We start from the raw sequence: 27,439 nt of genomic DNA, 5'->3' as shown, positions 1-27,439 counted from the left end.
GGTATTACCTAATTAGCAAGTACTGTGGCCATTCAACCAGGTGCTTCATTAACTGCACTCCTCCCATCTTAGCAGCCTGAATTACCCCAAGACAGTGACAAGCTAAAGCTTTACCTACAGTCTATTGGTGCTGACCGATCATCATCATCATTTATATAGCACCACTAATTCCACAGCACTGTACAGAGAACTCATTCACATCAGTCCCTGCCCCACTGGAGCTTACAGTCTAAATTCCCTAATATAGACACACACTCACAGACAGAGAGGGAGAGACTAGGGTCAATTTTGATAGCAGCCAATTAACCTACAGTATGTTTTTGGAGTGTGGGAGGAAACCGGAGCACCCGGAGGAAACCCATGCAAACACAGGGAGAACATACAAACTCCACACAGATAAGGCCATGGCCGGGAATCGAACTCATGACCTCAGTGCTGTGAGGCAGAAGTGCTAATCACTAGGCCACTGTGCTGATATAAGGTAACAGTCATCAGTACTTCTTTCATTTTGCTTGGTAATGAGGGGCCTTTGCCCCTATGGACTATCACTGTAACAATAATATTAAATAAAAATAGACCGTTATTAAACCGGCCTCAAAATTTAGACTTTTTCTCTAATTAACCTGCAGTTAAAAGTGTGAGACTACCCTTTAATGAGTTAAACTGCTCTCCTCAGCATGCAATAATTTGTGATTGCTTTAAACTCATTGGAATTGAAATCATGGTTTAAGTGAAGCTGACTTTTCAGTTTTTCTCATGTCACTGATGAGGAATATTAGAGACTATTCTGTGATCCTGTCTACAACACTGAACATTATCTCCTTTCCCAAGGTCACAGTCAAGGGCACAGCAGGAAGAGGGGAGGGTGCCATTGATTTTGAAGTAAAGAGGTTTATATTATGGCAGATGGAATCCAGATTTTGATTTGAAGGACATAAAGAGAGGCCCCCTGAGGGGGGCAGGACCGTGCCCAGGTCTGGGGCGCAGCTGCTGAGTTAACCCCTTTAATGCGACAGGGCAGCAATATGAGAAATTATTAGCATCAGCAATAAAAATTTATGAGACTCACCAAAGCAGAATAAAAACTGACACATTAAAGAAGGGATATTAAGAAAGCACAAAGAACAACTGAGCCCTAAGTCAGTGTAGCCTTATAACAGCATGGCACTGAAATACAATGAATTAATGAGGTTTTAAGCATTTACAGTGATATAGTAGAACATTATGTATAAAGTCGGTAGAGGAATCAATCTCTCACTTTTGGTTGCGCAGCTGCTTATTACAGCAAGTAACCCTAAAATATCATGTGGCGTTTATACACCAATGTACACCGTTTATACACCAATACCTGATGTGTCATAGTGGTAGTTGCTAACTAAAAAGTAGACAACTAGTTTGAGGCTACTTACTGTCGAGACAGGGTTCACAGACAGTCTGGTTCATCCCACATTCTTGGAAGACACCCTCTCCAGGTCCGCACGGTCTGCAGCACTCTCCACTCTTGGTGTACTGCTTTGTCGGGCAGTCCTCAGCCCCAACCAACAACTACAGAGACATAAACAACATCAGTGAGCTGAAACAATATAACACAATTGTAATTGTATAAGCAAAGAGACCAACTCATTACTCTGACCATTACGCAAACCAATCACTGGAGTTTTAGATGTGTTTACACAAGGATAAGGTTGACAATTTTCAGTAGTAAATGAGGCTAAATCAAGCAATTTGTTGAGGGAAAAATCTCAAAAGTTCATTTTAACGAAAGAGGTTGTCTGAAAGGACTTTGATATGACGCTTACACTTTTGCACAGTGCGCAGCTTGAAACGATTCCACCTCTCTGCACAGCTGGGTGCACTTCTAGGGGTATATTTACTAAACTGCGGGTTTGAAAAAGTGGAGATGTTGCCTATAGCAACCAATCAGATTCTAGTTAACATTTATTTAGTACATTCTACAAAATGACAGCTAGAATCTGATTGGTTGCTATAGGCAACATCTCCACTTTTTCAAACCCGCAGTTTAGTAAATATACCCCTAGTCTGTAGAGGTGTTTCCTGAGAGCAGAGAGCAGTCTTATACCTTGAAATGCGCAGCAGGGACCATATAGGTTAATTGATGAAACATTAATGTGATACGCGGTGCACATCCAGTGCACTTTGTGTGTGACTTCATTCACACTTATATATGACTGCATTTTTCATAAAAGGCTAACAAAGGACATTTAAAATCCTCCACCCTTAAACACATACTACATAATGCTCTTCCCCTAGTCTTCCAACTTAGTTTTCTTATTGCAGTAACACAGGGTGAATTAAGAGATGTTAAAACAAAACCGTTCATTAATGAAGTCAGTAAATGGTTTCTGCACTAAGTGGGTAGTATGGGGACAGAACATTCTGTAATAGGTGGAATAGTTCTTAAGAGTCTGTGTAAACTTTATCTATATTATATACATACATGCGTGCACTCTGTGCCGAATGTCTGAGAACAAATGAAAATAAATTGTCTTTTATTTTCATACACAGCACTGTTTCTTCAAATATGAGTGAACTGTTAATAGTGTTAATGGAAAGAGCTATAAAAAAGAAATATTGTATGTTAAACATCCCTCCTCAACAGACTGAATGACAAGAATCCGATGCTCTCCTGCTATTGAGGAGATGTAGTCCCAGTATCCCCCTGTGTCTGGGTATACTAGGATATTTTATTCCACAACAGCTGGACAGCCAAAGGTTGACTCCTAATACACAAATGTAATAAGCAGTGAAGCGATAATTCCTTACTGGTAACAGCAATCCTCCCTCATTTAAAACAATAAATATGGAAATAACAAAGGGATGGTTGGAGGTGCTGTCTATTTAAGAATTAGATGCCCCTGCAATTAGTAGGAGAGTCTACTAGTCAGAGAGCCTGCCTTCCACTAATTGAGACCTCTAATGAGAAAGACTAATCTGCCATGACAGAAAAGGACAGCTTTCCAATAATCAAGGTGCTCTTTTTCCACACTCAGCATGGTAATAAATATACACAAATGATTTAGAGCAGTGGTTTCCAATATCCTTTTCACTTCCTTTACCCACACCCACTTACCTAAATATCCACATATTCATGGCATCCTCACTAGAGGACAGATGGTGTCATTAGTGCAGATACATATGTCACTGACTACTTATGCTGCATGCATTCTCAATCACATTCATTGCTGCTGCTATAGCAATTCAACCAGAGGCATGTTGTATGGCAGGCATGTCAAACTCAAAACTCAAATTGGGCCAAATAATAAAAGTCTAAGACTGTGTGGGCCGCAAGAAAACTAAAGAGGAATAAATAACCATAGTCAGCACAAACTGGTAATATATTTGATAAACAATCGACAAACTGTCATATAAATGTACTTGGACACCTAATTACCAAACGAATAATGGTAATGTTTTGAGCACAAGAAAGCGTACTGTTCTGACTGCGTACTACAATACAGCGTGGGTGGAGCGAGATGAGCGAAATCGGCATGCGCACGTATCACTGGTGGGGAAGGATGACTGAACTCACATGCAAACTGTTCTGTCGTATTCAGTGAATTTTTAAGTCATTTAACCGAATAAAATAAAATGCTGGGCGCATTCCACTTGTTTTCCCGTAGTAATGTGGGGCCGCAAGAAAAATATGTGTTCAGGCCGCATGCGGCCTGCGGGCTGTGTGTTTGACACGTCTGCTGTATGGTGACTAAGTAACAACTGCAGCCATGCAGAATGCATCCAAACCAATTCCTATGCAGTCTTACAGCAAGGGTCATCCAAACTGAACCAACTTGATGGCAAGTCAACAGGCACAATAAGAGCAAAGCTAAGTGTACCTGAAGGATAACTTCTGTGTGTGTATTTGCAAATGCCTTCATCTTCTGGGCATGTAATCAGCTCGTGACAAAAAATATTTTCCAAAGATGTAAAAGCAAAAGTTGCAGTACCACATATGACCAAGAAGTGGCAATGTGGAGCCTTCCATTTAAACTGTATAATTATTGGGCTATATAATTTGTAGACTCTATTAGGGATGTATGAATATATACCATATTGTGAGTTTGATTAAGAAAAAAGAAAGAATAATACAAAAATAAAGGTATCCATGAAAATCATGTGTTTGCACCTGTGATAGTTCACAGTCTACTATAACCTTTACATTTGGAATCTCTCCTCACAAACCCTGTTCTCACCCCTGACTTTGTATTCACAAGTGGCTGCAGATTAATGCAGGTCCATGTTGTTACACAGAAGTTGAGCAATCCCAGCTTTTCCACACTAATGCATGTACGTTGTGTGACCCCACACTTGCTTAATTATAATGTGTGGCATATTTGGTATCATAAACTTCTAACTTCCCCAGCATATCATGTATCAGTTTGTGCGGACATAGATTCTAGCTGATACAATGTTTACATTCCAATGAAATCCAGTAACATTTTAGATTGAGATCCTCACTAGTCAGGTACTTAACGCTCTATGCAATAGACAAGCGATTACTTCTAGAAATAAACAAAATAAATAATATATTTTGCTAGAACTTGTTCGTTTTATGTTAATTGTTTTTTGCATAGTTTTTTTATTATTATTACTAAAAAGGCACATTTTAGGTAATTCAGTCATTACAAGTCATCTGCTTAAATTCAATACTCTCAATATATACAGTCATGATTATTTTCTTTTGGGTAGTGACCTTGAATGGCTTAGAAGTCTGAAGCAATTAGTATGGACAGGTTGAAAGGAATTGTCAGGGACAACGATGCAGCTCGCTGTAACGTGTAGATACTTATTACAGACAATGCAGCAAAAATCATTCTCATTAAAATCAGGGAATTGTAAACAACACGTTGTACAAAGTCATGTAATTATGTGCTGCTAAAAAAACTAGCCGTCATTAAGGTATATTATTGACCATGCAAAAGTGCACTGCATTTTTACATGGCCACATCGTTGCCTTTACAAAACTAGACCGTTTATTAAAAGTAAGCGCATGGATTTGCGTGACAAGATGGCTGTGTCTGTAATATACAGGAGATGTTAGTTGGATAAATGGGCGTTCCTTGCTGACTGCGGATTAGGCACATGAGATTGATTTAAAGTAGGTGGGGGTAGAAAAATCATATATACAGGAGTGTCCCCTGCTTTGGTGATGGATACACAGTCATTTTCTCCACAAAGGAGTTTGGTTCTCCCATCATCTCTGAGAAAACTGAGTTCGATTTCTTACTTTCAATGAGACGCAGTTTGCAATGTGCAGATGAACTATTGTGGGGAAGCGTATTTTGAAGCGTGTTTTGACCACTGTAATAAAAACTTGCAAAGGCACAAAAGTGATTGTACTGATGTCTCCTTCACCTTAGAATTTAGGATATAAATGAGGTTAAATTGAGCATTGAACATTTTAAAGTAGTGAAGGGGAAGGTCATAGTGTTAGTAGGCTGAACTCGGAAGTAATGTTATATTGTTTCCATGTACAGATTTTCAGATGTATCCGCAAAGCTAGGCACAGATTGATTTTACCTGGACAGTTAAAAGGACCAGGGAAGTGGGGTGGCCTGGGTGGGTGCCTTGAAATGTGCGTGGTCTGCATTCTTACAAAGCACTTTGTTGTACAGGGTTCAATAACAAAATGCAGTATCTAATTGGAAAGGGGGACACAGGAAATTATGTTCTTGGAACAGGTGAAAAAGGTAGAGGCGAAGGATAGATAGAAGGAGGGAAGAGGTCCTTAAGAATATAAGCCAACTGGTGGGAGAATTATTTTGAGAATGAGGGAATTTATGAGAAATGGGAGATGTTACGTCAAGAGAAGAAGGGATTAGGCGGATACATGTCATGAAAGAATGAGTGAAGCCGGTGGAGAGGGTGAATATGGGGATGAATATATGTGAATGTAGAACGATTTGGTGTTATGTGCGTGTGAAGAAAGAAGAACACAAGAAAGCAAATGGGACCAGGATAAATCAATCACCGCACTTTCGCATAAGTATCACATGAAAGATATATGGTGGATAATGAGTGAACAACAATATACAGATATAAACAAATACATAAACATATCAGAAAGTGCTATGGCAATTATAGTCATTATATATATGGTTAAAAGATTGATGAATTAATGCTTTCATTTATTCCATATGGTCTGCAGGAACAACCATATACACACCAGGGGTTCTACAACATACAACATGAATACATTACATGAATGGTGGTCATTGCATGATTAGTTACCATGTTAAGTTTTTTCATCTTGAAGTACAAACATAACATTGTTACTAATTTTATGCAACTTAGCTTATCTAGTCCCATCATATCTATCTATCTATCTATCTATCTATCTATCTATCTATCTATAGCAACCAATCTGCAAATAGCTTTAATAGATGTATTTAAAGTTAGACAAAGAACGCAAAGGTGTGATTGGATGCTATTTTTAATTGCATATGTGCACTTTGTTGGTGAATGAGTCTTCATAACTACTGCATAAATCTAATTATTAATTTGTAATTATTAATATCAATTTTTTAGTTCTTAATTTAAAGGGAATTAATAAACAAAATGTCCTGTAATAAATGACAAACTTAATGAACAATATTATGTGCTCTATCATCATCATCAGCAGTTATTTATATAGCGCCACTAAATCCACAGCGCTGTACAGAGAACTCTTCCACATCAGTCTCTGCCCCATTAGAGCTTACAGTCTAAATTCATTAAAACACACACTGACAGATTAGGATCAATTTGATAACAGCCAATTAACCTACTAGTATGTATTTGGAGTGTGGGAGAAAACCGGAGCACCCGGAGGAAACCCAGAAAGTTATTAATCTTTACATGCTTTTGATTGGGGTCCAACTACATATTGAGCTTAATTCATTAAGGAGAGTAAGGCAAAAAATTAGTACATTTTCTCCTGGAAAAACCATGTTACAATGCAAGGGTTGAAAATGAGTTTATTATTTTGCACATAAGTTAAATACTGTCTGTTTTTTCATGTAGCACACATATATTTGATAGCTTTATTTTTACACTGAAATGTAAAGTTGGTCTAGAATATGCCCGACCCTAACTATAAATCTGCCATCACATTTTAAATTTACCTCCCGCTCAAATGCAACATGGTTTTGCCAAGTGCAAAGTTACTCCTTTTTTTGCGTTACTTTCCTTAATGAATCAGGCCCATTATGTCATTCAACAAAACTGAAATTGGCCTATCAGGAGACTAAGTGGTTGAACATTGGCTACAAGTTGTCAGAGCATTAGAATGTTAAATGCAGCACAGAATATTTTAGATCAGCCACCGCCTATATATCCATGTATAATGAAGAAGGAGGGCAAACATGCAGCCAATCCATGCATCTAAACATTAACAGAGTATTGACGTACGGCTCCTATGAAAAGGCTGCAGGGAAATTTTGGAATCAAATGCACCTCTATATGAAAGGAAGTTCATATTTCCAACTTGTTAATTTTCTTATAATGAGATATACCAGTTATACCTTGATCAATATATACGTATTGTCTGTTTATACATGTTATACTAGCAATGTTTCCTTCTACACTCAAGAATGGGCAGTCAAGTCAATGCCAACATGGAACCCTATGAGTTCACAAAAAAAAAAACTCCTTTCACCATGGGTGGGCAGATCAGTGCAGATTTGTCAAGTTTTTACAGATGTTTAACAAATGGACTTGTGACTAATTGACCTGCCACATTTGAAGTGTTGATATTGCTAGCTGACGATTGCTACCACACTAGTCAATTGGACCCCAATGCCTTTTATACATTTTGACAAACCAGCCACTATTTAAAGAACTCCCCAAGCATAGTCCCAAAATGTTCCCATTCTATAAACATCTGTAGATTAAACATAACCCTGCTTAAGATAAGAACGACCTACAATGTTTTGAGAGAAAGAAAAACACAGCTTAGCCAAAACAAACAAGGAATTTAATGGCATATTTGGATAAAGAATGACACTTTTGCAAATAAAGGTTATATTGTAATGGCTACCTATATTGGAAATCATTACAAACACACTTGATGCTACACTTTACAAACAAACACATAAATAAAATGATAAAACAAGTACTAGCAACATGGCGTTTCTGACTTACAATACGCTTTTTACATCCATCTGAGCATGCAATATACCACTAGTTTTGAAATTAGCCCCCTGTGTGTAAATGAATTGCTTTGTGCTAATGCTATGGAAAGTGCCAGCATGAAACTATTACAAGGAAGATGGCTACAGACAGAAACATTTTTCACAGGCTATACAAGAAAATTGGGGCGTGTAGACAGCTCACCCGAATTGTCTTGTGTGCTTGGCACTACATGCTCCCACTCATTAACAGCATGTAGTCAGTGGACAACATGTCCACTGTATAAAAAAAAGACTGGGACAGAAGAAGCAGGGAGAATGACCAATGACATGTTGGGGATGCTACCGGGTTACACTAACGCCAGACACCAGGTATATAATCTTCTGGGATCAGGAGTTATTCCACCTATATATGTAAAAGTTCCCATACCTTGACAGTAAGTAAGGGTCTGAGTCACTAAGGAGAGCAAAGCAAAAAAAAAAAGGAGTATCTTTGCACTTTGGCAAAACCATATTGCGTTGGAGGGGGAGATAAATTTAAAATGTAGTGACAGATTTATAGTTGGGGCAGGGCATGTCCTAGATCAGCTTTACATTTCAGTGTAAAAGTAAAGTTATCAATTATTTGTGTGCTACATTAAAAAGCAACCAGTATTTCACTTTTGTGCAAAATATTAAACTAATTTGCAACCCTTACATTGAAGGGGGAGATAAATTGAAGACATAGTTTGTCCAGAAGTAAATTTACTCCTTTTTTTTGCCTTACTCTCCTTAATGACTCAGGCCCTTAGTGTGGTTGGATGATGACCACACACATAGCTAGATTATGATCATTGTCTGACTACATTTTTCACCACTTCGGAATGACCTCGGAAATATCCTGGGCATTTTGGGCCCATACATGCAGCCATTTGTGGCAAATTCTCTTAACAAAGGGCAGCAAAATTGCAACATTACGAGCACAACGAGCATATGTATGAGCAGTTAGAAAGTCACCTGCGGTTGTTACTACATTCTTGGTTCACAGTAAGATAAGCACATTGTGAACAGATCTAACAGTAGTGATCAATAGATCACTATGGGGACTGCACTGAATTGACTTCAAACAGCTGAACAATCCAAACATGTGGATGCTGTGCACAGGATCAGAGGATCAGGTCAATGTTGAAAATTCATATCATGAGTTCTGATAATGTGGTCCTTATTGATCACTAGTGTGAAATCCATTTTAGCTGCGTTTGTCCTTCAGTGCCATCAGAATAGGAAAGCTTTATGTGCCGTTTATTCTCAGCAAGTGTGAGATAGCTGGAGGAGAGTTGGGAACATAGCTTGTATACTTTCTAATGGAATATAAGAAATCATCCAGATCTGATAACAATTAAATTCATCAAATCCGCTGTACATAAAGCACAACATTTATAAAACAGCATGTTACATTGCCCACTAAATGTTTCAAAGTGAAAACTAAAACTAACAATACGGTTCTAATTCCAAGCCAGACTGCATGGGGTCGCCCTCTCCTTAATACTATATATGAAAAGCATGTGTCCCCCACTGTGAGCTCTCCCTCTCAAACAAGAGCCACATCAAAGTTCATACACCGCCAGAGATCACAGGGCTCCGAATCTGTGAACAAGTGGTAGAAAAACTCTCAAAGGAGGGAAATTATGTTTCTGCTATAGCATGAATGCACAAGATCCCACATGTGTTTATCACAAGTATGTTCTACATAACTTGTAGATGGAACAGCACATGATATAAGAAAAGGTTATATGAAAAGATGAGAGAAGTTGCTGCATTTAAAAACTTGAAATGTCTAATTACACTGACCGGATTCAATCATTTATTATTATTATTATTATTATTATTATTATTACTATTATTATTATCATCACTGAATAATAGGAGGAGACATAAGTAACAGTTATATAGAGTCATACAAAGACTTTAGAGAGGAGATATAGAGAGCCATAGGAGGAGTTATACGGCGAAGTTATATGGAGTAATAGGAGCAGAGCAGGATGTACACCTCATGGGGCCCTAGGCAAGATATCGGTTTGGGCCCCCCCTTCACACACACAGTGGCCCCTCACAAACACACAGTGGCCCCTTAAACACACATAATACACGCACGCAGTGGCCCCTCACACACACACACACACACATAATACACGAACGCAGTGGCCCCTCACACACACACACACATAATACACGCACTCAGTGGCCCCTCACACACACACACACACAGATAATACACACACACAGTGGCCCCTCACACACACACACATAATAAACGCATGCAGTGGCCCCTCACACACACATAATACACGCATGCAGTGGCCCCTCACACACACACACACATAATACACGCACGCAGTGGCCCCTCACACACACATAATACACGCACACAGTGGCCTCACACACACACATAATACATGCACGCAGTGGCCCCTCACACACACACATAATACACGCACGCAGTGGCCCCTCACACACACACACACATAATACACGCACGCAGTGGCCCCTCACACACACATAATAGACGGACGCAGTGGCCACACACACACACACACACACATAATACACGGACACAGTGGTGACACACACACACATAATACACGGACACAGTGGCCACACACACACACACACACACACACAATACTACCCCACCCCTCCCCCAACTTACCTTTTTCCATCTAGGAGCTGTGGAGTCTTCATCCCCTTCACACATGGGACAGCACCAGAGCAGGCCACACAGAGGAGGGAGGGAGGAGACTAGCCACCAGACTAGCCCCGTGTGGCCCCTCCCCCGACTCGCGACACCCGACCCCCCAGCTGTGCCCCCCGAGAGCCGCTAGGCCCTAGGAAGGTGCCTAGGTTGCCTAGCGGTAAATCCGGCCCTGAATAGGAGGAATTGTAGGGAAAGGTTTTATGGAGTAATAGGAGTTATAGGGAGAGGTTATATGGAGTAATAGGAGGAGATATAGGGAGAGGTTATATGGAGTAATATGAGGAGATATAGGGAGAGGTTTTATGGAGTAATATGAGGAGATATAGGGAGAAGTTATATGGAGTAATATGAGGAGATATAAGGAGAAGTTATATGGAGTAATAGAGGGAGTTATAGGGAGAGGTTATATGGAGTAACAAGTTAACCCGTGCATGATACACATGCATTCTAGTCAAATCAAGCTACTTAAGGTGTTAAAAAGGTTCTTGTCATCTTCATCGCCACACACACACGCCGCTAGGCTTTTATATATTAGATAATGCTAAGAATTTAGTAGGTCAGTGTAGTATATAACTCCGCCCAGCAGGTGGCGCTGCAGCTTGAGCACTCTGTCACCCGGTAGTTTTTTCCACACACACACACACACACACACACTAACACACGCCGCTAGGCTTTTATATATTAGATAGAGGGAGTTATAGGGAGAGGTTATATGGAGTAATAGGAGGAGATATAGGGAGAGGTTATATGGAGTAATATGAGGAGTTAAAGGGAGAGGTTATATGGAGTAATTGGAAGGGTTATAGGGAGAGGTAATATGGAGTAATAGGAGGAGTTATAGGGAGAGGTTTTTATAGAGTAACAGAAGGAGTTATAGGGTGAGGTTATATGGAGCAATAGGAGGAGTTATAGGGAGAGGTTTTCTGGAGTAATAGGAGGAGATATAGGGAGAGGTTATATGGAGTAATAAGAAGGGTTATAGGGAGAGGTTATATGGAGTAATTGAAGGAGATATAGAGAAAGGTTATATGGAGTAATAGGAAGAGTTATAGGGAGAGGTTATATGGAGTAATAGGAGATATAGAGAGTGGTTATATGGAGTAATAAGAAGGGTTATAGGGAGAGGTTATATGGAGTAATAGGAAGAGTTATAGGGAGAGGTTATATGGAGCAATAGGAGGAGTTATAGGGAGAGGTTATATGAAGTGATATAAGAAGATGTGGGAAGAGATTACATGGAATACTATGTGTTACATTGGCTTCATTCAGATCAATAGGAACTATAGTGAGGTGTTATATCAAGTAACAGACACTCTAAGTGATTATATGGAGCAATGAAATTAATTATTGGGAAAGATTATAAGGTGAAACCAAAGACCTACCCACATGTTAAGTGTTATAAATTAAGATCTGTCATAATATTTAGCCCGAAGCACAGTTAAAATTCCCAACAGACAATAGACTAATTCGTGGTTAGTTGAAAAAAAATCTAATAAACTGAAATTAAAATCTAATGAAAAAATCAGACCTCATTATGGCAGCCTATTTTTAGAAGAGGCTGGTTTATCTTTTACTGGGTAAGGCTATGAAAATAAACAGTTGTAAGGAAAAGTTCTTAAGCTGACATACAGATTTATTGTAATTACAAAAAAGTCCATTATTTTGTAAAGTAATGCCAGGTGATCTTTTAACAACACACTAAAGCTGGGTACACACTACAGGTTTTTTACCCAATTATCATGCCGATCCCACGATAAACAACTGTTAGGTCTGATATTGCCCTAGTGTGTACGCTCCCACATTCATGCTTTATCATGCTAAAGCACATCGTATCGTTTGATTTGAGTTTATAAACTGACTAAAAATCACTATCAACGATGGAACGATGTCGGGCAAAATCTGAAGTGTGTAAGCACTCACGAACAGCAGTGTAGGCAGATCTCTATAGAGTGGACAGTCATGGGGCTAGATTTACTAAACTGCGGGTTTGAAAAAGTGGGGATGTTGCCAATAGCAACCAATCAGTTTCTAGCTATCATTTTGTAGAAGATACTAAATAAATGAAAGCTAGAATCTGATTGGTTGCTATAGGCAACATCCCCACTTTTTCAAACCCGCAGCTTAGTAAATCTAGCCCATGATCTTTTCAGCAGATGGTTATGAGAGCTGAAGAGCACAGATCTGAAGGTAAATTGTGTAGGTGTATACACATTAATCTGCATGCTCATTGGGACTTTCAGTCGTTGGTAAAATCGTTACGATATCTCATCTAGAGACATTTTCTGTAGTGCGTACCCAGCTTAACAGGACTCGTGCATGGTGTACTAGTACTGTATAATGCAGAGATGAGCTGTCTAACAAGCTGCTGAAGAGATGCTGCCCAACTCATTTTATATGCACACAGACCTCATGCTGGACATCAGTCTCTTTTAGCCAGCAGCCACATGACTGATAACTCCTTTATATAAGTAAACTAGTATTCTATGTTTAGTGCTCCAGAAAATACAGTCTTCAGTGTGTAAAACTTGCCTTACATTGAAGAGTAGCTCATGAGATTTACAAATATATATCTAAAAAGTTATCTGAGATAAAGCTGGGATCGTGGGGGAATAATATTTTTCCTATGCGCGCCAGACTTGTGCTAGTAATTCCACTGAAAGCCACTGCAGTCAGCTAATTTATGTCTTGATTGTCTGGCAATAGAGAACAATAGCTTGCACTCAGTGTGTGTGTGTATTTTTGTGTATGAATGTTATTAATATGTCTTTTATAGAAGAAAACTTTAAATTTTTAGCCACAGGTTGAACCGCTTAATGGATAGCTGTAGGAACAGCGGCAACTGTGTAATATAAAAACAGAATAAACTTAAGAGACGGTAAACATAAACATTTGGTTTGACTCCCCCCTTCGTAACATGTTCTGCCTACTGCTTACTAAAGTTTTGGAGGGCTTCTGTAGCAGAATATTTTGTCATCAGCTCAACTGACTGCCCATTCTCCCTCTTCAAATGAGGTTTTTATAAATCACTCTGAAAAAAAAGGCACTTTCAAGTTATTGAAATATCCTACCGCTATTCATAGTATGCCCACTGGTGGCGCTGTTACACTGATGTACATGATTGTCATTCATTTAACCTTGGCCAAGAAAGCTGTATGGCAGCTCCCACTCACATAAATATATGAAATATGTACAGAAATATGCCTGAGAAAATGACTAATACATTCATGTGACCGTGGGAAAGGAATATAAAAAAATAAAAATAAAGTAAAAGTAAGCCTATAGCAAAATCACATTTTGTCTGCCTCAGAGCAGACTTGAGTCATCTTACATTGGATAATAGTTTATAGAAAGAAACACAGTTATAGGAGTTGTTGTAAAACCCCCTCAATCAAAAATAATCTACAGTTCAGAAGAAATTGAGAAGGAGCTCTAAAAAGTTCTCCTGGGGCTGTACAGTCATGTCCAAAAGTTTTGAGAATGACACAAATTTTGTTTTTTTACAAAGTTTGCTGATTCGGTGTTATAAGACCTTTTTGTCAGATGTTGCTATGATTTACTGAGGTAAAATTACAAGCATTTCATAAGTGTCAAAGGCTTTAATTGACAATTACATTAAGTGTATGCAAACAGTCAATATTTGCAGTGTTGACCCTTCTTTTGAAGACCATTGTAATTCACCCTGGCATGCTGTCAATCAACTTCTGGGCCACATACAGACTGATGGCTGCCCATTCTTGCCGAATCAATGCTTGGAGTTTGCCAGAATTTGTGGGTTCTTGTTTGTCCACCCACCTCTTGAGGATTGACCACAAGTTCTAAATGGGAATAAAGTCTGGGAAGTTTCCTGGCCATGGACCCAAAATTTAGATGTTTTGATCCCAGAGCCACTTAGTTATCACGTTTGCCTTATGGCAAGGTGCTCCATCATGCTGGAAAAGGCATTGTTCGTCACCACACTGTTCTTGGATGGTTGGGAGTAGATGCTCTTGGAGGATGTTTTGGTACCATTCTTTATTCATGGCTGTGTTCTTAGGCAAAATTGTGAGTGAGTCCACTCCCCTGGCAACCCCACACATGAATGGTCTCAGGATGCTTTACTGTTGGCATGATACAGGACTGATGGTAGTGCTCACCTTTCCTTCTCCGGACAAGAGTTTTTCCAGGTGTCCCAAACAATCTTGAAGGGGATATCAAGAGAGAATGACTTTACCGCAGTCCAATCCCTGTACCTTTTTCAGAATAGAAGTCTGTCCCTGAAATTTTTCCTGGAGAAAAGAGGCTTCTTTGCTGGCCTTCTTGACACCAGGCCATCCTCTTTTTAAAGTTTCCAGTCTGTTATTCTAACTCAATCAGCATGACAGAGTGATCTCCAGTCTTGTCCTCGTCAACTCTGTCACCTGTGTTAATGAGAGAATCATTGACCTCATGTCAGCTGGTCCTTTTGTGGCAGGGTTGAAATGCAGTGGAAATGTTGTTTTTGGGATAAAGTTTATTGTCATGGCAAAGAGGGACTTTGAAATTAATTAATTTGATCACTCTTCATTACATTCTGGAGTATATGCAAATTGCCATCATACAAACTGAGGCAGCAGACTTTGTGAAAAATAATATTTGTGTCATTCTCAAAATTTTTGCCCATGACTGTATGTTACACATGTACTCACTATGCATAAAGAAACAGTGACCTCTCTGTAGACTGAAAGGGTTAACTACATGGTTGACATCATGACATGAATGAATGTCCTGATACAGTGTCTCCATTGTGGTTAAATTCAACTTTTGCTGTGCAGCATCTTTGTGGTTGGTACTATCTTTGGAGCTGTTATTTGACCGTGAAAGTTAGTTATAATGAATGGATTCCTCAATAGCACTTGTCCTTGCTTTTTTTGTTGTTGAAGTTAGATTGAGGATGTCCGAAGTCTAGTTTGATCAGATTGAATGTATACTTATTTTCCATCACAGGTTAGTCTTTGTGGTAATTTTTCTATAATTGGATTGTAAGCTCATTGGGGCAGTGCCATCTTTACCTTCTGTTCGTGTCATTGTATGGGACTTGTTTGTGTCACGATCCGCTTAATGTACAGTGCAATACAATATGTTGGTGCTTTATAAATAAAAAATAATAATAATTATACTTTGTAATATGTTAAAGAGGGAACCTTCTTTGACCTGGGGAGATAAACGTTGATTTTGTTTTATTAAGAATCACTTAGCTTAGGTTAATTAGGTGATTTTTTGTGTGCTTACCAAAGACTTGGGACAATGTTGGGAGGTATTACATAAGGTGGCAAGAGGCAATATTATTTTAATGTATTTAGAACAGAATTCAATGTCAGAGGCAAAACGGTAATTTCAAGTTTGGAATTCTAGACTTTCCTTTGCATGCATAGAATATATTACTATAATTACACCTGAAAGTGTCACCTGCAAAACCTTTGCCACTTGTGCGATCTGCAGAGCGTTTCACTGTCCCTCCCTCAGATTTTTTAAATTCTTCCAGAGCTTTGAACAGCTGCTTTGGCTCTATCCTGACTGACACAACTAAGTCATGCTGACAACCTGCAGGTGCAAGTTTACCACAGTTCGTAGCAGGTTCTTAGTAAACACATAGTGCCTCGAGCACCTTATGTACCTGTCTTTATCACACCCTCTGCAGGATTATATACGTTTTTACCTCACGCTCTGACGTACATTCACACACATAGCACCATGGAAACGCACAAACTATAATATAATGTGATCCAAGTTTTGATTTTTAACGTTTAATTTATTAGTCATTTCTACTTCTATCCAGAATCCCTTCTATGGAACAGACTATGGAATTCCTGCTATGGAACAAACAATGGAGCAAACTAGAGCTACATAAATAAATGCCCTTAAAGAAATAAATAAATAAATTAATTAATTAATACATATGTGAGTGAGAACGTCTCTGGAAGTTATTTACATGGTGCAACCGAGTTGCAGCACAGAATGCTTTTTGGTGACGCCACGAGTCTCGATTTGAGCTGCTATATATAGAATTAATTTTGTACCTTCCAGCAGTGCTTCATAGCAGAAGCGCATTTCTAAGTTTTATTCAATGTAAATAAAACAAGTTATAAAGACAGTTTCCTCACTGAGCCACAAATGAGCAATCCTTTTCCTTTTTGGGGCATATTCAATTGTGAGCGTTACTCGCAAAAGTACTGTGACTTGCGCACTATTACCGTTATTAAGGTACCTTTAACGCCGGCTTTCTGCGCGCAGCTCAGGGAGCCGCGTGCTGAAATACGCCTTAGTATTTTAACGCCACGGGAAACTCGAACAATTGAATATTCTCCCTTGTGTTTTTCCGAGGAGTAAAACAAAATAGACTAATTTAATGAAAAGGGTCGTTCTAAAGTGGTAGAAAACTAGACTTTGATGTGACGTTTACGCTTCTGTCCACTGCACCTACCAAGGTCATTCCTCCGTCCTGCACTTGTGACGGTATCCCCCCAAGAGCAAAGAGTAGGAGTGCACCTTGCGTTGGATGGACCATCTTGATTCCCTAGTGCCAAGCTGAAAGTGATTTCTGTAGTGCCTCTAGTCAGCTTTGAGAGGTACACACAGCAAAAGAACATATCTTATCATTATTTCTGTTTTCTTGTAAAACAAAAAAAAAAATAATAATAATTTTACTCATGTATATATATCATATACATTTAGAAAACATACATTTTTAAACCAAAATATTATTTTTAAACACCTATACTTACACTTTTAAGAGCTTGAGCACATATTCCACAGACAATATAAACATATATATGAGGTCTAATCGTGCTAGAGCTTTCTTTATTAGTTCTTTTGAAGTAAGCAAGTAAAAAGCTGTATTCCATAGAGCTCATCAAATAATAGAGAAAGATTAGAAGAGGAGCTGGATTTACATCATTTTAGCTTGTGGGCAAACATTTGGCGTCCTAAGCCCTTCCCTATCCATTAGCCACACCCCATTTCACAGGATATCCTAGGTTCTGTACAGTCTTGACAGAGAATCAGAATATAATGACATTGCACAATTCATTCCCTCCCCAGATAAATCATGTTTTTTCTGGTAAACGGCCACAAAGAAAAGTGTATTTAACACTTGCCAACCTTCACATTCTTCTTTGCAGAAGGTTTAACATACATTCTCTTTCCCTCAGCCTGTACAGTGCCTGATGCTTTATCTGTCCCTCATTAGAAAACAACAACGTTGATGACCAGAGATGGAACATAGCATCAACGGACCCTATTGCATAGTTTGGGGGAAGCCCAGCAATGCAATGATCATCTGAGCATGCGTGGGGGGCTACAAGAGGATGGTCTGGCATTGCTGGGGCCGCCTCACCTCTGTGCACTGTTGCTTCCACCAGGGCTGTAACTTGAAATGTTAGCGCCTGGGACAACAAGGAAATCTGGTGCCCCCCAGTCCTCAAGTTCCGCCACTGGTGATGACCCATCTGCCATGTCACAGTCCATTTGCAGAAGTAAACAGTCAAAACCACTAAGTGTTTGTTACAAACAGATAGTCAGTAACAGTGTAATTAGTGGCTCTGGAATAGCATCTCTATCTATCTATCTATCTATCTAAGTGAGATACATTTTTCTTTCAGTGATTTTTTCCAGAAACTTGATTGTAGCCTTTAAGGAATCCTGAAGGATATAAGTATAAAAATAACTGGCTAATTGAGCAGATGTGGAAATGGAAAGAGTTAATTGGATGTATCTGGATCTGTATATTGCTGTGTTATGCATGGACTTCCCCTTATCATTTTTGTTCCGCCTGGACTCCTCCTTTATTGTACCCCAACCACACAGCAGCAGAATAAATTGACAATGTTGTCGTTCCAGCTCTATTTATAGACTGGAAATGATGTGAAATAAAAAAAACACAAATGCCGTGCAGAAAAGCCATTCCACAAAATGGCAAACTAAAAGCGGGACTCTGCAAGATGGCCGCTTCTGCTGCCATAATCGATTTGTTACAAAATTTCTACAAGTTTGCTCGTCGTTATCTTACATCTCTCCCTGTTATATATCCTTGTGCGCATTGTTTTAGTAATGATATAAGACACAATTGTGGAGATTTACCAAAGTTGTGTAAAAGAATAACAGTGCAGTAACCCATAGCAAACAGAGATCTACTACAACAGTATAATGTGTGCTGGACCAATAAATGTTTGTTGATGAATGATTACAATGGGTTATACAACAGTTGTATTTCTGCACCATGTAAGTGGGGAGCCGCAAATATGTACAAATTCACATACAAATTCATAAATAGGACTGAATACAAGCCCACACACACAAACAAGCATGCACAAATGACCGCACAATTAAACAAACAAATAAAAATGCAAATACGCACAAGTCCTGGGACACACATGTTGTCACAGATCTATGAAGCATGTGGTGGCTTAGTTGCTATAAGATAAACTGTAAGTTTATCACCGGAAATTACTTTCCGATAAAGCATGTTAGATGACAAATACGTCATGTAAATATGGGTAACAAGGTTTCACAACTTCTGAAGAAGCGGAACTTATGGAAAGCTGTTATATCTATCCTCAAAATTTATGCTTTGATTAATCTCCAAATTAATTTTCTTGCTATTTTTTATTCCAAAGTTTTTAGCGTATTACATCTTTTAGATTGTATTTGTTTCAGAGTAAAAATGTATGCATCAATATGAAACAGAACTCTTTCATAGAGTGAGTGCAGAGGAAAGGGGGAAAGGGGGGGGGGGGTTCAGGTACAAAGTACTGGGGCCTGGGCCCTGGCCTGCCAGAGTATACTGTCAGGACCTTGAATAACGGAAACACTAACTGGTATTTACGCTACTGAAGAAGGTGCGGAGTGGTCCGTGTCTTAGCCAAGTCGGTAGGAGGCAGTGCCGAAGGATGATCCAGAGAAAAGTCAGACTAGTCGAGGTCACAACAGGCAGTAATAACAATTCAGAAGAGTAGTCAAACAAGCTGAAGTCACAATGAGTAGTAGAATAACAGGCACAATGCAGACGGGGAGTCAAGGGAGAACCCAGGTCCAATCAAGGAAGCAGAACATCAAACAAACAATAGTGCTGGACACAGGAGACCTGAAACTCTGGCACCAGAACCTAATTTAAATGTTTAAATAAAGGAAGTGTAGCACTGATAGGTTTAGAGTTAGACACAATACAGACAAATACAAAGATAGGCAACAGATGCGCTACTGAGCATGCGCCCAATGGCACGAGGAAGGCCGGGGACCCTGTGTGGCTGTTGCCTAGCAACGGGGCACAGCCGGCCTGATCTGACAGACAGCCGTCCCCTCTTCACGGGAGCAATGCGGAGACGGCACTTGACAGGAAGTAGATGTGCACCATCATCATGTAGAGAAGTCTACTTTATAACACTTAAAGCCAAATTCTACCATAGAAATGTTACATTTAAAATGTGTAAAGAAGTAAATATTTTATAGAAGTCTTGAAACATTTCTCAGCTCTAGACTAAATCTAAGGATCAGGTCACCTGAATATGTGTGTACATGTATGTACCGTATGTATTAGCGTTGTAGACACACACACATATATGTGTGTATGTGTGTGTATGTGTATATATGAAGCGGAAGACCATGTAAAATCACAGAGCGGGGACAACGACTGCTAAGGCATATGGTGTGTAAAAGTCACCAACGCTCTGCTGATTCCATAGCTGAAGAGTTCCAAACTCCCGCCGGCATTAATGTAAGCACAAAAACTGAGGCGGGAGCTTAATGGAATGGGTTTCCATGGCCGAGCAGCTGCATGCAGGTCTCGCATCACTAAGACCAATGCCAAGCATCAGATAGAGTGGTATAAAGCACACCGACACTGGGTTGTGGAGCAGTGAAAACGTGTTCTGCGGAGTGACGAATCACACTTCTCTGTTTGGCAGTCAGATACGTGACTCTGGGTTTGGCGGATTCGGGGAGAACGTTACCTGCCTGACTGCATTATGCCAACTGTGAAGTTTGATGGAGAAGGGATAATGAAAGGGATAATAATAAGAAGGGGTATGGGGCTGCTTTTCAGCGTTTGGGCTAGGCCTCTTATCTCCAGTGAAGGGCAATCTTAATGCTTCAGCATACCAAGTCATTTTGGGCAATGCTATGCTTCCAAATTTGTGGCAACAGTTTGGGTAGTTTTTTATTCCAACATGACTGTGCCCCAGTGCACAAAGCAAGAACTGCAAAGACATGGTTAGATGAGTTTGGTGTGGAAGAACTTGACTGGCCCACACAGAGCCCTGACCTCAACCCCATCAACACCTTTGGGATGAACTGGAACGGAGATTGCGAGCCAGGCCTTCTAGTCCAACATCAGTGCCTGACCTCATAAATGCTCTACAGAATGAAGGGGCACAAATTCCCACAGAAACACACCAACATTTTGTGGAAAGCCTTCCAAGAAGAGTGGAAGCTGTTATCACTGCAAAAGTAGGACCAACCCCATATTAAAGTATATGTATAAAATGTCATTACAATCCATGTTAGTGTAATGATCAAGTGTCTGAATACTTTTGTCCATATAGTGTGTATGGCCTTTCTACAATGCTAAAATTTAACTGTTGCTTTTTGTGCAACATATAAATGCTACATCCATGCATTTTACATATATTATTTCACTGTGTTTCTGTGTATTGGTTGAGTTTGGGACAAGTTTATTTACATTGTATGAAGTGTTTGTTACTATGCTATTACTGTACACCTGATGCAGCATTATCTGCCATGTGTACTACAGTGCAATTCTCAGCACCGTGTCTGACAGGTCTATAGTTTGTGTGAGGTTTAGGGTGGAGTAACTAACAGCTTTTAGGAATGTTGTTCTAGGTTATTTGATGTTTTAGAAGGGCAAGTGCAGGACTTTGACAAGAGGGAATCCAAATTAACCTTTCACCAAAATATGCACAATATACTATGTAATACCTACACATATGGCCTGATTTATGTCCAAACACGACTTGCACGTAAGTGTAATTTTTAAATCAAAGACTCTGCCATGTCAGTCATCGTTATCAGTCAGTATTTACACTTTCCCTGCAGTGGGTGAAAATTATACGAGTGAAAACAAGTGTACTTACTAAAAACACAGGACTTGAACCGGCCACATTCGCATCGGAACACCATTACTGTACATGACCCAAGTCCAATACTTCCCTCCCCTGTTCCGCCTCTCAAGTCGTAGACAGTTGTATGCAATTGTGTTTATTGGCGTAATATCCGTTTCTGGGCATGTGCAGAGCTATTGCACGCAAGACACGCTACACAAACGTCATATATATATATATATATATATATATATATATATATATATATATATATATATATATATATATAAAATATCCAACACACTTTTTAATACCACATATATACAAATTATTTGCAGTATGCATCTACAACAAGATGCTGCTCCTCCCAGGATCCACAACCACAACAGTGATCCACCTAATAGATGTAAAGTATAAAAAGGAAAAAGTGCCATAGTTTAGTTAGCGGACTATAATTTGATGCAATATGACTTATAAGCATACATGTATTACAATGAAGTTATCTGTTTGATTACACTGAAGTGGGCTTCAGCAGTGACAATACTCAATAAACCAGATCAAGGTCATTGTTGCCTGTTCCCTGCTGTTCATCCAGCACTGACCTCAGCCAGCTAATCAGCAATTGATGCTACTGGAATAACCAGAGATGACTAGCTAGCAATGTACCAAGCCAAATATTACACTATATCGCATCAGAATAGATGCTGCCGTGCAGCTTGATTTGTGCAAGTAAACATGGGTCTCTGTCACAGAGCATGGGCTTATGGAGCAAGGCAGTGGTATCTGAAGAGGAATAGAAGCTTGTCAGGACCAAAGGGAGGAGTTGAGCTGATTGAGTGCATTCCTTCCTTGAAGCCATACCGCAGCTAGTTGTCTTCCGGTCTTATTCTATACTTTAATGGGAATCATTTTGGGCGTTTATGTTGGACTTCAGCAAAGTGCGGATGTCCACTCACTCATGAATTGGATGTATGTTAGCAATGAGGCTAAACTCTGTAGTACTTTAGGAAAAGAATTGAAAGGATTTCATAAATGAAAGCTATAATACTAAACTGGTAGGCGTCAGGCTTTGATGTGAAGTTTACACTTTTCTTCAGAATCTCAGCATCTCCGCATACCTAGGCTTCTAGGTATCAGAGGCGCCTCATAAGGACAGAGGTAGGCGTGCACCCTGATGTGAGCTGGGTGGACCGTTCAGGGTGCACCAGTCCAAAACCAAGTAGTTTTACAGTGCGTATCCAGCGAGCTTCATAAATGAGGCCCAGCGCGCGCTAGCAGCTATAGCCATTCTAAACGTGTCGCCTACAACAAAATAAGAAATGCACATAACCTAGACACCCAAAAAAATCTGAATACTATTAAAACGTAATAGAATTATTTATTAATATGGTGCCAGTGTGTTGTGACCTACAGCAAACCAGTAGACATATGCTTGCCTTATCTGACATATCACTACGTTATTCAAACCTAATTGCTCATTTTTTAGTTACTGCACACATGCCCTAAAATAATCTTTAATGAGAGGGAATGAGTGGGCAGCACGGTGGCGAAGTGGTTAGCACTTCTGCCTCACAGAAGTTCAATTCCTGACCATGGTCTTATCTGTGTGGAGTTTGTATGTTCTCCCTGTGTTTGCGTGAGTTTCCTCCGGGTGCTCCGGTTTCCTCCCACACAAATTGACCCTGGTCTCTGTCTTTCTCTCCCTTTCTGTCTGTGTATATTAGGGAATTTAGACTGTATGCTCCAATGGGGCAGGGACTGATGTGAATGAGTTCTCTGTACAGCGCTGTGGAATCAGTGGCGCTATATAAATAAATGGTGATGATGATGATGAAATATTATTGCAGTCACTGTTTTAACCTAAAATATTCACCTTTGTACCCCATGGGAAACCCAGCACTCACAACGCATATCATCTAAGCAGACAGTTCTGTTGGGTGTGAACCTGAGTGTGCGCAGAAGTGGTCGCTATAGAGCTCAATGTATCTTGCAACTTTGCAGTGTGTCATCTGGTAGTCAATGACACCCACAATATACAAGATCAATCCTTTATAACATTACAGTATTATATGGGAATCTAGCAGATCCTGGGTGTTTAACCTTTTCCATATGGGACTCAAATCATGTCTGCAAATAAGCTTCCTAACCCCTGTTTTTAACTACCTTCTTTAGATTTTTATTTGTGTCTTGAATGAAATATTAAAATATAACGAGTTTGTTAATACATGATTGGCTTGCAAAAAAAATGGGATGATGGCAATCCATGAAAAGTGGGTTTTTGGCCAATGTTTTCTGTCCTTACCCAGAGATTAAGAACCGTTGTGTTAAATAGCAGTAACATTCCGTTTCATAATGAACACTTTACTTTGTGAAAAAAAAACTCCTAATAGTCTCATTTTAGCACTGCAGCATCACATGTCAAAATATGCATTATTTGTTTCAAAGACTGACACTACTGAAGTGAACTGACCCATAAACAGCATTATCTCAGTTTCACATTCCTTAAATTATCACAATAAATAGCAGCATTTTTCTCATACATTACTGAAATACACATGACACTTTAGAGACATTTTATTCTCAATTTGAATGGAGCAAAGACCAGACTAATCTGTCATGAATCACAGTACTTGTAAGACCCCAAATTCTAATCCAACACTCAGTTATACAAACAAAGCCACTAACCTCCTTTATGGCCAATCCAGATAGCAGCTGATTCACAGCCAACTATTTCCCCACCCCACTCAACTTGATCTTACCGCCCGTGTACATTACATTATCTAAGCACTAACATCATTAATCTAATATAGATAGCACTATATAAGTAAACGAACACCCACCACTCCTTTTCACCATGACTTGTTAACTATGTAGAGATTACCAACCAACAGAGATTTTATATACACAGATCCAATTAACTGTCCCTACACTGATGTGCAATGTGGAAAAAGAACAATTAAAAATCTGGACTCATTGAGAATAATCTAAAGATTGACATGTATCCCCCACACCATTCTCAAAATTAATATTTTAGCTCTTTAAACTCCAGATTTCTCACGTTAGAGGTAGAATTTGCCCCACTGTTTTCAAGGTTATCGTATTACGCTATATTAAATGGTCACTAGACCTGAAAAACAACTTTGTCCAATATAAAAAGGCCTCTTGTAACTGTCATACATGTATATGTAAATGTTCCCTACTATGACAGGGTCTATAAATCAACAAGCATTTTATTTCTAGTAGTCATTTAAATATAACATATAAATCTGTTGATCTCTCCTGTTATCAGTGGTGTTAATCTAGGCATCCAGATGTCAGCCTGATATCAATGACTCTTTCGTATCGCAAGCACCTTATGTCCTTGTTTTTTTAAAGACAACCCATGTTCATACTAATGGAAATCTCTTCTTTGGAATGTTCGTTTTCAAAAATTTAGACTCCAAATAAATGTTGCTGAGTTAGCTGAGAAAGTGATGTAAACAGTTTAATGCATTTGGGTTTGAGGAAGAAGCATGAGGCAACCAAGTATCTGAGAAAAATGTATGTCAAAGTTGCGTCCTGGTTTTACATTCCTAAAATATAAGAATCCCCTCTCTATTCCTAGAACAAACCAAATAATCGTTATCTTCCGGCACATCAAATGTGTAGCTAGCTGAGCCTCCCATTTCTATCCAACCCAGAAACACCCACTTGATATTAAGGTTCCATTCAGAATACTCCTTCCCTATTCACAAACACAAATCAGTCTCTTTCATCTATCCCAGCCCATCTAGAGGAAGACTCTATCACCACCCTTTCCAAAAGTTACGTCCCCAATCATACCCCCTATGAAATCTCAAAACTATCTAAAACACACACTTGCCAAACTCACAACCATATGCTGAAACTTTGCATGCAGAGAAAAATCATCATGTAATTACTTCCCACCTACACCAGCGCATTCTCTACATCAATAGGAAGCTATAGACGAACCTACCGTTTCAATCTGTGGAGATGGATGTTTACTAATCATTTAAGGGCATTGATTACCAAAGTTGCATTTCAATGATGCCATCAATCTAAACACTCCGTTGAACCAAATAAGATAGCTGAATTAAGTTCTGACAAAAGAGATTAGGAAACTAGAGCTTACAATCTAGGCTGAGCTTCAAAAGACAGACATAGAGAAATTGTTAAAGTAATTAAAATTCTATGAGCAGAGACAAGATAATTGTGGATCTGGGGAACCTTTCTTCATTTTCCCCACACCCCATTATTTTATCCTGAGTGACTCCTCAACTATGTAAGGGTAATCTACTCTGAATGATATATATATATTTGGAACGGTCACAGGTGTCATACTGTACATTAGAAAATGCAGAATATGACACTAAATGGTCAAGAGCAACAGACAGAGAGGAGGAGGTGCAAGAGAGAGGCAGAGAGTGACAGTTTCCATGCACCAACTAACCAATTGATATATTCCATTAATGGATTTTTACAAGGGGAGGGGGGTGAAAGGTTTGGGACTAGCTTCTGGATTGAAGGGCATGCATTGTGCAGCTTCTACTGAAATCTGAGTATGTAGGGTTTTGTGTGCGCAGTAATAGGAAGGTAATTATCACCACTGCATTATCCACAAGCCAAACCCTTATACACTGCAGGGCTAGTAAGGTTTACTGCAAGGTACACAATGCATAAACAAAAGATAAACATAGATCACTTCTGTAAACAACAACATAAAAAATCTATAATAAAACTGCATGCAGTAACAGTCTCTCCACTCTCAGCATGACAACACTGACAAATGGGTGGTGAAAGACATGCCAGATATAGGGTCAGCCTGAAATGGCACTTCTAGAATGAAAATGGCCAGGGATGTTAGCTGAACAGTCTGATCTACTGTGAAATATTGTATGAATCAATGAACTAGTTTTACATTTCATTAGACCAAATAAAACTAGATATATATATATATATATATATATATATATATATATATATATATATATATATATATATATATATATTTGGAAAAAGAGATATTGGTCATGGTAACTTTAATGCTTATAAAAACCTTTACCTATAGTGTATCTTCTTAAAATAAATAAAATAATTTGGAATATAAATGCACTGCAAAGCATTGAAGCTTAACATTTGATCAGAGAAATGATGCACTTACTATGCTGCATAGGATGACAAGCAGTGGAGTCTCCATTCTTCTGGTCCTGTAAAGCTGATGGTTGTGGAGTGACAGGCAGATACAGAATGCAGCTCCACGATTCAGCTACACCTGCCCCTAAAGCCCTGACAAGCCATCCCCTTCTGTTTAAGGAGTGTGTCCTCCCACTGGCTGCAGAGGGCTGATACAAGCCCGTCCCATTGACACACACCGTCCCCTCCTTCCACAGGGAAGATCTCCAACAAGCGAAGACTGGTTGTCAGGGTTGGATTTAGGGAATAATGTTTGGATCCTAGCCCTGAAAACACTTAACCACTAATTATTTAAAAGAAAAAAAAAAGATGCAGCA

At 39.3% G+C, this 27,439-nt stretch overlaps 1 protein-coding gene across 1 annotated transcript in view; it reads right to left on the bottom strand.

Moving 5' to 3' along the window:
* The window catches only part of NGFR (nerve growth factor receptor), a 60,419-nt gene extending 33,201 nt beyond the window's left edge, over positions 1–27,218 (bottom strand). The window contains exons 1-2 of the mRNA XM_075177201.1: positions 27,091–27,218; positions 1,410–1,545 (exon numbers count right to left, since the gene is read on the bottom strand). Coding sequence (XP_075033302.1) covers positions 1,410–1,545; positions 27,091–27,126 — 172 coding nt within the window. The 5' untranslated portion in view covers positions 27,127–27,218. The remainder of the gene's footprint in view (positions 1–1,409; positions 1,546–27,090) is intronic.
* Between the last annotated feature and the right edge of the window lie 221 nt (positions 27,219–27,439).

The sequence above is a fragment of the Mixophyes fleayi genome, chromosome 6 (assembly GCF_038048845.1).
Source record: "Mixophyes fleayi isolate aMixFle1 chromosome 6, aMixFle1.hap1, whole genome shotgun sequence".
NCBI lineage: Eukaryota > Metazoa > Chordata > Amphibia > Anura > Limnodynastidae > Mixophyes > Mixophyes fleayi.
The sequence above is the reverse complement of the archived record's forward strand: the minus strand, read 5'-3'. Positions and strand labels throughout refer to the sequence as shown.